Source organism: Halyomorpha halys, unplaced genomic scaffold (assembly GCF_000696795.3).
Source record: "Halyomorpha halys isolate HHAL.00 unplaced genomic scaffold, Hhal_1.1 Scaffold400.1, whole genome shotgun sequence".
NCBI classification, from domain to species: Eukaryota; Metazoa; Arthropoda; class Insecta; order Hemiptera; family Pentatomidae; genus Halyomorpha; species Halyomorpha halys.
In genome coordinates, this window is record NW_027106113.1 from 691,331 (window position 1) to 706,838 (window position 15,508).

Here is a 15,508-nt window from a genome sequence, read left to right on the forward strand (position 1 = left end):
TTCGTTATCCAGTTAAAAAGTCTTCCCAACTTGAAACCCCACAAGAATAAGCTTCCATTCAACAATTGTATGACTGCATGTAAATGTGCCCTTCCCTCAAACAATTTTGATGGGACAACTTGAATCATTTACCACCCTTCTGGGCATTCCTGGAGTGTATTAGGACTGGCTCATTTTTAGTTATATTTTGTATTTCACAATGTAGTAACTAAATTAGTAATACAGGCAATGTTTCAAAACTGTTCCCTATATTTTTTATAATTCATGCATATAATTTGCACTATAAATAAATATACTGTTTTATAATATGTGGACATGAAAAGAGAACTATCATAAACCTTTACCACCAGCTTTCATTTTTTTTTTGTTTAATTTTGAAATGTTATAAATAATTATTAATGCCAAATGTTAAAATTTTATTTATATCAACAATATTCACAAAAACAGAAAACTGATTACCTAAGCTTCTCTCCTAGATTTGGACAAAAGATCATCTGGAATCCTCTTCCAAAGGCATTATTAGTATCAGAAAAATTGCTATCACAGTTATTTTCTAGTTTATTTCCTTCTTTTAATTACTATTAATTGATTTCAAATGTAAGTTATTAATTGTAATTTAAAAACATCGTTCTATCAAACTAAAACTAGAAGTAACAAAAGTTCAATTCCCATTAGGAAGTGTTAATGTTAATTTGTTACTAATATCATCAAAGACTCACACAATATATAATATAATAAGAATACTTAATTTGCATTTATCATACAAAATGTTAAAAATATTATTTTTTATTCATTCAAGTTCTGAATATTCTTAACCAAAAAAGTTTCTTCAAAAACCTTTAGATACTTAAAACTAAGTTTGGATAAAATAGCGCTTAGAATCACATATAACTCATATCTTACGTAAAGTAAAAATTTATTTTAGCTTAATTTCAAATATCAATTCTGTCAGTAATTTCAAAAACTATTCTTACATAAATTAAAATAAAGATTAATTATATATATCTAAAGGAAATTCAAAAGCTTAAAAGTAATTAGAAGTTAATTAAAAATCCATAAAATATTTTATTTCTCTTCTGAATAAATATATTCTTGGACTGACATTAGATATTTACAATATTTTCATAAATTCTTCTATTTAATTTACTGGTATACAAATAAAGTTCAAAATGATCTCTGGAACTGATGAGGATGTTCACAACATCAAAGGAATTATTCTTACTTATTTATACATAAAAAATTTATTTAACAATATACTAAATTTAAAAATATATGTATTTATTTGAAAAATGAACTTTTACTTTTTATTTCCATACTTGTTAAAAAGTTTCAATCCTCAACTCATATTTCAATCCATGACTCCTTCATTTAAAAGCTCAAGAATATCCTTCCCAACTGAATTTCTGAAGATCTCACTTCGGTAGATTTGAGGTACTTGAGAGGTATTTGTAGAGGGTACCATTATAATTTTAGCATCTTCTTTATTTCCTGTGACTCCAGTTAAAATAATAGGGAGATAAAATAAGACTGTAATTAAACCCCAGAACCTGAAAAGAAACAGGTGTTAATCAAGTAATTGTAATGACTTTGAATGTGTTTTATTATTAGTTTAATTTATTTAATTTTAGGCTCTTCTGCACTTGACTTAATGTTTGTCCTGTACAAGTGAGTTATGTAAAAACAGTGAAAAGATATAAGTATATAGATTTTTATTTTAATTATATAATTTTTTTTTAACAAAAACAATTTTTCTATTGCATTTTTCCTATATTTTAATATTTCTTCTATATTGGTCACATTCAACTTCCTCATGTTCATTACTCTAGGTATAGCACTCAGGGTGTCCAGTACTGTAAAAGGTACTCCACAAGATATACATTTCTGTGGTGTTCATCTTGTCATAATGTATTCATGTGTCACTCTTAAGTGTCCTATCCTGAGGTCATTACCACATCTTCTATTCCAGTAAGTTGTAGGTTTTTTCGACTAAAGACTACAGATAGTTCAATAATTCTAAGTTTATTGTCCCTTTACTTAAACCAAATTGACTACCATTTTTTGAGTACCTTCTCTCTGACCCAAGAAACTATTTTATTGGTGAATGCAGCAGTTACTACTTTACCATCATTGATAGCTTTTTTTGCCATGGCATCTGTAAGTTTATTACCTTTGATGCCACAGAGACCTGGTAGCCATTAAAATTGAACCTTACATCCAGCACAATCCAATGTTTGTAGATGCATCGGTGTTTATAATTCATCTGATTCATTTTTATTTCGAGACCTAATGCTTTACCCACTTTTATCAACGTACTTGTATTCAGTTTTAAAGCTACCTCACCTTCATCTAACAGTAACAAATCAGTAGCATTCCCAAACATAGATATTTTATCATCCAGAGTTAAATGCTTTTCGTTATACACCACCTTTCTAATGATATATTCAAGAGCTAAATTAAATGAGACAGGTGAAAGTTTTTAACAACAAACCTCTGACTTCTGGAAATGACAATTGTTCATACGATCTTTATTAAATGATTCAGTCATGTTCATTTCTACTTGACTTACTAAATTCTTTGATATTTCTTACTCAATTAAAATATTACACAGCAGCTGGTGGTCAATACAATCATAAGCCCTCTTGAAATTTATATGAAGCTGATGTATTATACTGCTTTATTTTCCAACTAATATATGTATGATTTTTAGGAAATAAAGAAAAATTGGCTTATGCTATTTTCATTCTCACCAGCTCTTATATATACGATATATGTTTTTAAAATTAAAATGGAATGAAATATAAGACCCAATTTAGCTATATATTTAAAATTTAATAAAACTTCTTTTAATATGTTAAACAATTAAACATTTATAAGACTCTTCATAAATGCATTTTAAATTACATAATTAAAATTATGAAATAAGGTTTTGCCAATTTATTATGTTCAATCTTTTTTTCATTGTTGGGAGAGGTCTGAATATAAAAGCACCAATAGGAAAGATGAAAGAAAAACGTACCCTGGATAATCTGGGATTCGGATATGGCAGATAAGCAAACTTCTATCATATTGCATCTGTAATGAGTTAAGTAAGTAATCATAGTCAACCAATTTATCTAGGTACAAATGCATTTTGTGTCTATAATGCAAGGTCACAAGTCTAAAATATTTTAAATTATTAATTACTAGGTTTAAGATTAACACTAATGAACAGATAGAGGACACTGAGTGCTAGCTCCAAACTGTCAAACTGTAAAATTTTTCAAACTAATATGTCATATCCACAAGAAGTCCGCACAATTGTACAACTTCAATACTTACCTTAGCCTTTTCATTTCATTCAATAGATATTCATAAGTAGGGATTTTGTCTTCTGGATAACCATATTTCCTCAAATCCTCTTGCAAGATGTCTAAATATATTTTGAGCAAATGTTTCAAGTGCTGTTGCCTTAGACTGTAGCTAAGACTTGTAAAGGCCAAGTATGTGAGATCCCAACCAACTGTAGCATAGAAACTTAGTTGAAAATCAACAAACCTGCAACCATACATAAAAGGATAAGGGGTGGAACAAATAAAACAATAAAAGTTATGCATAAATAGAAAATTATTTTCAAACTTGAAATTTCTGGAAAACTTATCTAGATTTTTCAATAGTAATATAGTTAAAATGTACAAACTATGGCGGAATTCAGCTATAGAGAAATCCTTTTTTTTTTTTTAAGAAATTCATCATAAACATCGACAATCCTCTGAGATAAGTAATTTTTTCAGGCTTAAGATTCCTTCCTCTGACTTGATAGGAGAAAAATAAGAAAAATTTAATTAATGCTTCAAATTTTTAAAATACTGATTCATTAAGTAATTACAAGTATGCTAGCTGACGTTATCTTGCAGAGAAATACTTGCTCTATCACAATGAATAGAAGCAGAACTTGACTAAGATAAATAGCAAAAGGGGGATCAAGGAAGCCTAAAGATAAAGTTTTAAAAAAAAGTTAGTTTGTTAATGTCTATTTGTTTAAATAAAACTTACCGTCGTTTAGATAAAACTTCTATACTACATAATTAAATAATTATAATAATTTTCTAAAATAATCTAAAATGAACTAAATATTAAGCTTATAATATTACTTTCATTCATCATTCATCATTAAATAATCTTTAAAAAATATTTGAGACCCACTTTACTGATTTTGGTACTCCATATGTATCTTTCTGAAACAGTATGTTGTTAGTCCACAAGTCTCCATGCAGAATAGCATTAAATCTAGTCTCATCAACTTCCCCTACTTTCAACATTTTATTGACTATTTTATCTGCTGGTACATCAAGCTTGGCTTGTACACTCTTCCTAAAATCAAGAAGTAAAATCATATTATTCCTTAATTGGTAATTGAAGGCATCTTACTTGACTAAGGTTGAATAAAAATGTAAAAATATAAGTGAGTATAAGTGATTAAATATCTACATTAAGATAACTGTCTGAATTTCTTTAGGGTAACTATGACTTGTGCTTCTTTCCAACAATTAAATAACTCGCCTCTAACTTCCATAATATAACAGAGCACCTTATATAGACAACTTAGGCAGAAGTAATATCTTTCTAATCGCAAACATATAGGCACCAGATGCTATAGTAAAATTGTTTATAAAGTTTCAATTTACAATTATACACCATCAATAGAGAGCACCGCTCTGTTTCAAGCCAATATCTAAACATGGACTAGTAAATCTAATATATTATTTATACAGTAGTTTCTTGTTAATTTGAACCATTCCGTAATCTAAACCACCTGCAAAAAAGTGTTGAAAAAATTAAAAATTCCGTTTGAAGTACCTACTTTTTTTTTTTTACACATACACTTAATAAAAACGTATTTATTACAAACCTTAAATTCTATTAAACTCAAAGAAAATCTGACTAAAAAGATTCACATGCAATCAGAGGCGTTGAAATAGATGTTTTCAAATTTTAAAAAAATGAAAACTTTAGATTATTTCTAAAGAAAATAAAAGGAAAAAACAATAAATTTTGTTCCTAAATTGATTTGTTACTAACAAAGTTTCCTTTCTTTTTCCTGTTCTGCACACTCCCTTGGTTATAATTAGAACAAACTAGCTAAAAGCTGGGATTCTTTATTTCCAATTATGCCTGATAGACTTAGTTCAGTGCACATATTTCATTTTTAATACAAAGAAAGAGATTATTTTTTGATAGTCTCCGAAAACGTTATGTATTCCTATCAAGGCTTTCCTTGGTAATCTCAACAATAAGATTTTATCTCATATAACTTCTATCTCAATTAATGTTTCCATAATCTGTGGTTGGCCAATTTCAAATTCCTAATAAGCATCTTTTTGCAAGTTACTTCACTAATGACTGGGATGGCATTAGAAATTAAGAAATGAAAACATATTGATAATTTGAGAGTAATCAGTAACCATCTCATGATTACTGATGAGACAAATATGATCTGAGTATGCCAAAAAGATTCTCTTTCTTCAAAAATTCTTTACCCTGATAGTAGCTGATTTTATTCCTGGATTAAACGACTTGATACTAAAGCAGGGTCAATAGAAAAACTAAAAGAGACAGCATAAGAAATGAAATAATTAATATGAAGACTTGAAATTTCAATATGAAATAACTTCCTAGAGTTCAGGTGATTTTACTACATTTATTAAAACAAAAAAAATCTTAATCCAGAAGAACACTAAAAAGATAACACATGAAGAACATTATCACAACTAATTTTGGTGTTGCTAGTACTAAATGCTAGCTTGCATAGTACTAAAATGCTATATAACTAACTTTACATTTACTAAACACCCAGGTGACATGGGCTTAAAGAACTATGTTATTACATAAAATATGTTATTCAACAACACTATAATGTTATTTATTTTCTTTGTCGGAGTGATTATTCTGGGAAATATCCAACAACTGATTTACTCTAATCCCAATTTATTTTTTTAGATTTCTTTAGTTCATTCATCATCCTTAGCCTGATTTTGATTTTGACAATTTTTGAGTGTTGTATTCGTAATAAATTTAACCAGTCTGCTCTAAAAATTATACTCACATCTCAGAATTAATTTTACAAAATAATAATAACAACCAAAAATATTTTTTTAAATAAAAATGAATATTTTTAATTACAAAGCCCAGTAAAAATTAATCCTCACCAGTCAGGTCCCCAACTTTCATCGATGGATTTTGATAGAAACCGGACTGCCCTCACGAAGAATGCTTCAATGTGTTTAGGACTGATGCTGGTCAGCCTCGGCTTAAGAGTTGAGAGATTGACTTTTCCATGATACACAGCTGCTTTGGATGCAGCATGGAATCTTCCCAGTGACTTGAAAATTAACTCTGCTTCTTGAAGTGTTAGGCCTTCAATTTTATCTGCTGGCTCATATCCTAATGGCTTGATAAACAACGAGATTTAATTGTGTGCTAATTATATAAAAACTATATGCAAAATAGTTTAAAGAAGTTATATAAGAAATAGGAATACATATATTTTCGTGATTGGTATTTTAATAAGAGATCTTGTTCTAGAATTGTACGATAAATGAATACTTTTCACAATTATTGTGATAAGCATTTGCTTTTAGTCACACTTAAGCATAGTCATAAATTAAAAAGATGATAAATGTTATATTTTGCAGTGGCGGGTTAGTTAAGTGAGTAAAGTGCTGTGCTACTAACTCCTTGGCCTGTAACTGTAGTCCTGAATGAATCCTACAAGTTTGGGAGCCCTTCTGGGGCACACCTAGCTTCTATAAAGAGGGTACCTTTATTGAGGAAATCCTAATGGTTGAGCATGATCATAAACAAACCAACTCCTTGCACAACCCTAGTTCAAGAAACAGTACTTCCTCACAAACTACTGAACCTCTGACCCTACATGAGTTACAGCTGTGCAGGGTTTTTTGTTAATGTTATGTTTTGAAATGAAATGGAAAGTAATTTTATTCTAGAACACCTAATTGTTGCAAAAAATAGGTTTTATAATTTTGTTTGTAAAATAAAACAGTAGATGGTGACACTGCTCTGGCATGGGATAGCTTAGCATACCTTGGGTCTAGAACGGTCTGTCGTGGCATCTATTAGTGAAAACACTCTCTTTGTCTTTGTTTATAAAACCCTCCCTAAATTCCACGAAACTAGCCTCCTTAGAACGATTAAATCTGTACCACTACAACCCATGAAGGGTCAGGGGTTCAGTACTATGTAAAGAATTAATGTTACTAGATCAACGGTTGTGCAAGGAGATGATTTGATTAGAATCACGCTCGACTGCCAGATTTTTACTGAATTCAGAATATCCATAGCATGAATATCTAGCACAATAACAATAAATATTTAGAATGTCATTTGTTTGGCTTATAATGATGTAAAATATAACAAAATAATAAAATTCCAAAATAAAAACAAAAATGTGAAATGAACGAATACATCTAGCTCTACATACATGAGATAGATGGATAGTTAAAGTGGTAGAGAAATAATTGGTATTTAAATGAGATTTTGCAAGCAGATATCGGTAAGGAATTTTAGGATGATAAAGGATTTTTTAATGTTAACTGTACTATTTGTAGGAATATATAAGTTTGTGGGTTGGGGTCTTGTTTTTAATGATTGGACAGAGGAGCATAGGGTAAACAAATTAAGAATGAAGAACTTAGTTCAGGATGTTTTCTGAAAAGATTGCTGATATTGTCGACAGTAATAGTCTGTTTTGATGATATTTAAAGTAATATTACAGACAAATAATATCTAAAAAGACTGTTTATATAAGACACTGAATAATAAAAATAAAAATACATTACTTGACAAATTTGTACTTACTAATCAAGTAATGTTAATTTAATTTAACACTTATTGAACATTTATTCTGCCAAAATTCAAGCTTACCTTTAAATCTTCCAGCAAGAGATTTTGGTAATTATTGTGCAAGATTAGATTACACCAGGGCCTATCCCCATCACATTTAAATTGAATCATTATTTCATCCATTTTCTTTAAAACCAGCTCATATGTCTGTAAGAATAAATAAGAAGTAATAATTTAAAATTATGGAAAATAAATAAAGTAAGTACTATACTTATTTGAAATTCAAAACAGAAAAAAAAACTAAGATAACTTTGTTTATGATAAGAGATCATAAGTAATAGTTTAAAAAAAAAATTTGAGAGAGCCAAAATATTCAATCCAATGTTTCCATCATGTTTTCCAAATCTAAACTCTAGTAAACATCAATATAACAAGATGTCAAGATGGATAAAGAGGTGTTAACTTTATCATGATGGAAGAATACGAAAAGTTATCTCTAATTCCTATTAACATTTGTTTAAATTATATTTTCAAAAAAAGGTGTTTTTTTAAACATCACTTGCTTTTTCTTTATTTGTATGTGTGTAGTTATACTTTTTTATTGCTTCATGAAATTTGTTATTTACAGTAAGAGATATTTGAAGCTTAATAATCAAAAATTTTTCCATAAAACAAAAAAATTTACAAGCATCACTATTATTATACTTAAAACTTTCAGAAGTTCTTATAATTGTACATATATACTAATCTTTATTTGTAAAAATCAGTTTTATGACAACAAAGAAAATTTTGTCTTTCTAAAACTAAAATAAGTGCATTCAATTATTTTTTCACTTAGAGAAGGCTCTCCAAAATCTGCCTGTCATGTTTTTGACCTGTAACAAATTATTTAAGGAGAGTCAGTAAATTAGAATTTCATGAAGAAAAATATAGTTTATGACTTTTTTTTTTATTATCATATATAAGAGGGATGTGACGGCCGTGCAGGTTGGGGCATAGGTTCCATGGCGCTCGGTGCCCCAATTCCCATCTGGGGCACTTAATATATAATTTTCAGTCTTAATTTTTAAATTCAATGGTGAGCACAATATATTATCACCTTACCATGATTTCTCTTGTGAAAGTATCCATCTGAAGGGCAATGTCACACCTCTCCTGCTCCTTTGGCATGTTCTTCAAAATTAAGTTCCTCTCCTTGACCTCCCCATTTTTAAGCAGTATTTTTACTACAAGCCTCCAGATAGCGGAAAGAAAGTTCTCCCCAGGAGGGACTGCAGGAGTGGCCTGAACATTTAAGATCTTTGACAAATTTGGTTCTGAATAACAATCAGCTATGTACTTTTCCACCAGTTTTGTTTCTTTTTCCATATCAGGATCTACCATTAAACAGAATAATGTAAAATAAAAGTTATGATGAAGCTGCTATTAAATTGTATTCTTATTTAATTAAGATAATGAATGTAATGATCAAACTAGTAGTGAGTTCTATACTAAGGACTAAATTAATTACTCTTTGTTTTAGAAATATTTTTTTTTAACTACTTAGAGTTAAGCTTTTTTGAAACCCAGTCCTAGAATACATATAGAGTATAAGGACAACCACAGCTAATATTTCAGCTTCATAGTCGATATCATTTTTGTGAAATAGTCATTAATATATCAATGAGCGGTAACAGACATGCACAGACAGGTTTTATTATAAAGAGATGAAATGCATTCCATGGGAACTTGCACAGAACATTTTGAACTGAACATGGATTAATTCTCTTTCTCTTTGCTATTTTTTTGTTTGTGATGATGTTAGATTTGCCATATAAATAATTAAATCACCTTTTAAAAGAGTTGCTATACTATTTTGGGAGATTTAGAGATTTTGAGTAATACAAAATACAATATTTTTTAAATATATATATTTTTTTTAAACCCATCCTTATCAAAAAGGGAATCACCATTACTAATTTAAACTTCATAAACATTGTTATTTTTGAGACACTGTGATCAATATGTCAGTGAGTGAGAGGTTACAGACAGATACAGCCCAGCTTTATTATATTGAAGTATAAACTATGCCAACGGGCTAACACTTACTTTACTTGAAAACTGTTAGCATGACCTGCTGATGGAAAAAGTTGCCTTGTAGCCAGCCAGAGTCATATAAACAAGAATGAGCTTGCAGAGACAAATGGGATGGAGAATACCAAAGAAGATTCCCAATATTTACTGAGAGTACTGTCCTTGTGAAGGTATCCATTAGATATATACCAAGGTCACATATATACTCACTGGCCATGATTCACAATGTATGTTATGCATTAGTATTCACCAACAGTAGAGTTGGCAATGATCATGTTTTACAAACCATTATATTGCAATGTTTGGAGCAATAGAGTTACTCATCCTTTATTGAATTATTGAACCCTTACATACACAGACTTGAGTTTTCATTTATTAAATAAAGAAAAATCAAGGATAACTTTTCAGCATGTGCCCAAAACACAAAAAAAAAATAGATAAGCTAGCAAGATAATAAATATTAAATTTGAAATCGCGAGTATTAATTTATGCTGTGATGTTCATATATATTTTAGAGAATTCACTGCTGAGAATCTATGTAGAAAAATAATGAGGAAGAGTTGGAAAAAACCATAAAACCTGAGATATAGTTTTAAGGTTTTGGAAATTTTTAGGGTGGTCTTCACATAGGAACAAAAATTCGTAACATAAAATATATTAAATATTATGATTAAAAAGGCACTGACTTAACACTATTAGTTTAAGCTGAAAATTGAATCTAAAACCTAAAATCTTCTAATTTCTGTTCATTCCATTTTTCAACTACATATTAATTGTTATTTCTAGTACTTTTTTTGTTCTCAGAAATATTTTTAAAGAAAAAATGGAAACTGGAGAACCGGGAGATCATTTATCCCTCTGTTCCTACATCCCTGAACATACTATCATAGAGATCCTATACAGAAAATAGTAGACACAGATTAAGTGGAATATAAAACTGAGTATGTACCATATAGTCTTAAAATCTGATACCTAGTAACTCAAAAATGTCTACATTATGATTTTAATACTTTCAAAAATAATATTAAAACAATGCATCATTTTAGAAAAATCTTGTCCCAACCATCATTTTATTGGATAACTATATAATTTTTCTGAGTTTGAGAATTCTCTCAAGATGTTGCTAGAATAAAACATTAATTCTTTTTTTTTTTAATTACAACTTTTTTTTGGATTTACGTGGTGGTGATTGTTCTTTTTTTTTTTTTAGGGAAATATTACTATTATTTATGTTTGTATATTTATTTTTGTTGTAAATAATTTATTTATAGGTTACAGTCGACTGTGTTATACTAAGTACAAATTTTATATTATTTAATAATGAACAATAACTAATATATAATTAAAAATGTAATAAGTAACAGCGTATAATGTTAAAGTTTTTTTAAAAATAAAATGACAAAATTTTCATTACAAATTATACAAAAATTACCTTTAAACAGCCATTAATTTTAATAAAACTAAAACAATTAAGAAAAGAAAAAATGCAAGTTAATATAACAAGTGTAAAAGCATTAGCCCCTGAAGATGGAGTCAACATGATTATTTTATTAATGTAAAAAGTAAGAAGGCTATTTAATCACCCAGAATAGGAAAAATCAAAAAATGAAATTAATTGCCTTCAAGCAATCAAAGCTTAAGAGACGAGGCAAATGCATTGTTGCATTAACACAATCAAGTCAGGACAAAAAAAAAATTGTAGTTAAATTATTTAGTTTTATGAGGATCACATAGACATTTACATAATATTATACATTTGTTTACGCGTTTACGTTATAGATTTATTTTTTTTAAACTACTTTAAACCACTGTACCTATGCAGGTTTTTTTAATGACAATAAAAGCTTAGTGAACCCGAAGGTTCGATGCCGATACCACTGCTCTACATACATCTGTCCAGTGAAACTCCGAACCCAAATCTACTAAATCATTCATAACGAAATCCTCCCATCTGCGTTTCAGTCTGCTATTTGGAGGTTTACTCGTCGGTTCAGTGTTTAAAATTGCGCAAGTTGAAAATTAGACCTTATGTGTTTATAGATAACTAATTTTTAGGCGACATGAAAATCCATTAATAGTGTTACTAATGACGTCAAAAGTCTTTACTGAAATCTTTATTTCGTTAAAATAATTTTCTTGACTGAGGAATTAAAATTAAGTGGAGTCAACTGTATAATGTTTATGTATTTCATAATTTGATATATTCCAATCCCTGTTATTTTAAAATTATTTCCTATAAAAACACAAGTTCTAAGGCTCAAACTATGTAACTTATTTTGGCTTTGGAGACACCTAATTCTATTTCATTTTTTAACACGAAAATATGTCCAGGGGAAGAAGAAACGAAGGTTTCATGATCAGAAAATTAGATTCAATAGGACAAAAAAAAATTTTCACGAGGCATTACAAATACAGTCTGACAATACAGATATATTATTTTATTTATTTTTTTAGTAATTTTCTATTGTTTATGCTTTCATTGGTCAATTTTAGATCTACTGGTTTAATTGCAGTATTTTTAATAATAATTTCAATGGTAGTATTATTGTAGTTTACATTGTACATATGTCACATAGTTCTACTATTATTTAATTTGACCACAGCAGTCCAGTAGCTTACCATCACAGCTGGTGAGTGTTGCAGCCTATGTCCTCACTGATCTGTTGCATCTGAGTGTAATCAAAAAGTAAGTAAATATTACTGAGTCTTGATCTTGTCAACTCTTACAGATCTCTATTTTTCAATATAACAGCATTAATAAAGAATAAAAAAATAACGAACACATTGACCTTGAAAACATAGTAATAAATATAATAGACGGTTTGGGAAATGTTTTAAATTGAGTTACCATTTCTACATTGTTCGGACAATTGCGATGTATTGCGTGATTATTAATATTTATTTTTATTTTTTTAAATTTATTCATTATTATTATATTTATAATTGCTGTGATTTTTCAATATTAATTAAAAAATATTATGCCATTTGAATGAGAGTGTTTTCTAAACACTTGGTCATGGTGCAGAGATAACGCATTACGAATATCTAACAGTTTAAAAAAATACAAGAATTGACCAATTAATTTATGTAGGTATATACAGTCAATCTTAGTCTAGAGTACTAAAATAATCAATATTGTTCATAATATTAATTATTAAGGACATATCAATATATATATTCTTATAATTCATTGAAATTAGATAATAAGTTAATTAACTAATATATCTCTAAATCCTATAGCGTTTAGCAACGAATGCTTTAGTACATTCCATAAAACATACTATATCCTACAAAAGATACTTGCACAATCTGAAACTACAATAAAAATTACAAATAACTTAGAAACAAAATACCCTTTAAAAGATGTGGACATAATAGACCAGAAATACCATAGTTAAGTGGTCGGTAATTATCATTCCACTTTATCTGTTAACTGATCCATCATGAGTAATACGCAATCAGTCAGCAATGTAAACATCTCTATTTTCTTATCGTGTAATTAATATAAAGAAAAAAATAAAGTAACATTTGTGAAATTCGAGAATAAATAAAAGGAAAACAAAATAACAGACTGTGAAGGAGCTTGTTTTAAAATATAATCCAGAGACAATCGACTAATTATTTTCATAGTAATGATAAAGAGCAGGCCCAATCTGAATATCGAGGAGTTACCTTACGAAATTGTTTGAAAAACACATGCCTGAAAAGTTATAAAACATTTAAAATAGTGAGATAACGTAACTTTTTAATTTTAAAACTAGACACAATTCAGTAACTAGTCCACCTTATTTTGAGTTACTGATTTCCTTCATTTACTTTTTGAGAAATTATACATCTGCAGTTCTACTTGGAATGGAACTGAGAGTTGAAAACAAAAAAAAAAGATAATAATTTTTTGTTAAACTGTTATTTGTTATTTTACAAAATTAAGAGTTAACTGCTAATTTTCCATTTCACTCCCAACACTGTCCCTCTTCCCCCTATACTTAGAGCTTCAAATAATTTCCTTACCAAATAATAAAAACCAAGATTTTATTGAACTCAACTTAATACATATATTACTTAAAGTTGGCAAAAATAACCGCCCAATTATTAACTGGCGCCCAATAATTAAATAACCGCCCTTTATTAACGTTTCGGAAAGGGGCGGGTCTGAGGATTAGGGAATTTCGCTCCTATATGACATTTTAAGCGTTAAATCGAGGAATCTTTTTCCAATTTTATTTAATTTCGGGTCCTGTAACTATGTCACATGCTGTTACTCTTCTCTCCACATCTTCTGATGTATTCCACGACCTCTCCGGACAATGCTTAAGAATATGAAACTTATAGATTAGTTATAAAATTATGGTTGCCTGACATGTTTTACATATACTACTGACCGTTAAGGCTAAATTGTATATCCTTCTAATTTATAATCTGTGAGATATGCGACAAAACGTCATAGGACCAAATTTGCCTGTTTTCCTTCGACAGACCTGTTAGAAGACTGCCCATTAAGTGCTAAAAATAATTGAAAAATCTGCAAAAAATTACAAATTTTCTTCCAGACCTAAAAATCTAACTCAATCTAAAATTGAAGTGATAAAAATTTTAAATTTTGCGAAATCCGTGCCCTCTAATACAATGGTTTTGTTCATATATATTACCGTTAAGTCACAATGACCTTAAAAAAATCTTATCAATTTTAAAGTTTGGTTCACCATTTTGATTTTTCGGGCTTTTAATCTTTAAAAACTTCACTTTTTGTTATTTTCCGGTCGGCTACAGGCTAAAAGATATAAATTTCCTAAACTTACCAGTTTTTAGCCTAACTGGAAACTTAGAATGTGTACAGATGATTGAGTGAGGATGAAAATGTGGCTCTTTGCTCTGTGAGCGAGGGCGAATAAAAATCTTTTATTCGAAAGATTTTTAATTTAAAACAACCGTGTCCAAGGTACAGAAGTTTTAAAGTCGCCATACTTTTTTTTTGGCAAAATTAATAAAAAATAAATTTCGTCGATTCCAACATAATCTCGGAACGAATACACAATGTTAGGCGTTCATTTGAAGTATAATTTAATGTTTTTTAATTATTTGAAGAATAAAGGTTTCAGTAGGGTTCGCTGTTTAAAATTTCTGGCTAAAAACTAAAAAAAGTTAAATACTTTTGAGGTTTCCTCCACTTCCTCGCCCTGAGCTACAACTTGAGAGCTAACGAACTCAAAATATTATTATCTGACGTGAAATGAACATATTAAAACCATTTGCAGCTTTCTAACACTAACATCCTACCGGGACCACAAAGTTTGAAAAATAATAATAATACATTAAGTATTCTTAAATACTCAAAAATTAATTATTTTTGAAAACGTACCAACAGTACTTGATTACATGCACACACTCGCTTCTTGGCCTCCAACTGCGCAGTCACTGTAGCAAAAGGAAATATTGTGGGTGGTAACCTGTCATCTTGTTGATCTACGCAGTACAATCTCTTTCCTCGATTGTATAATCATATTCTGACTAAAGCGGACCATTAGCTACGAAAATACGGGCATGATTTGCAATTTTCAGCGTATAAAGAAGCATAGTAGAAACAAAGAGGTAAACA

General features: G+C 29.2%; 1 protein-coding gene across 3 annotated transcripts in view; it reads right to left on the reverse strand.

Moving 5' to 3' along the window:
* Nucleotides 1–401: 401 nt before the first annotated feature.
* LOC106682289 (uncharacterized) overlaps nucleotides 402–15,508 on the reverse strand; it is a 30,828-nt gene continuing 15,721 nt past the window's right edge. Inside the window, exons 1-7 of one of the 3 annotated variants that reach the window (XM_014423048.2) lie at nucleotides 15,272–15,408; nucleotides 8,944–9,215; nucleotides 7,921–8,046; nucleotides 6,186–6,427; nucleotides 4,183–4,350; nucleotides 3,319–3,534; nucleotides 402–1,547 (exon numbers count right to left, since the gene is read on the reverse strand). In XM_014423048.2, the coding sequence (XP_014278534.1) occupies nucleotides 1,349–1,547; nucleotides 3,319–3,534; nucleotides 4,183–4,350; nucleotides 6,186–6,427; nucleotides 7,921–8,046; nucleotides 8,944–9,207 (1,215 nt within the window). In that variant the 5' untranslated portion in view covers nucleotides 9,208–9,215; nucleotides 15,272–15,408 and the 3' untranslated portion in view covers nucleotides 402–1,348. Of the gene's footprint in view, nucleotides 1,548–3,318; nucleotides 3,535–4,182; nucleotides 4,351–6,185; nucleotides 6,428–7,920; nucleotides 8,047–8,943; nucleotides 9,216–9,927; nucleotides 10,087–15,271; nucleotides 15,409–15,508 lie in introns of those variants that run through there. The other 2 variants (XM_014423049.3, XM_014423047.3) reach the window with 2 other exon arrangements.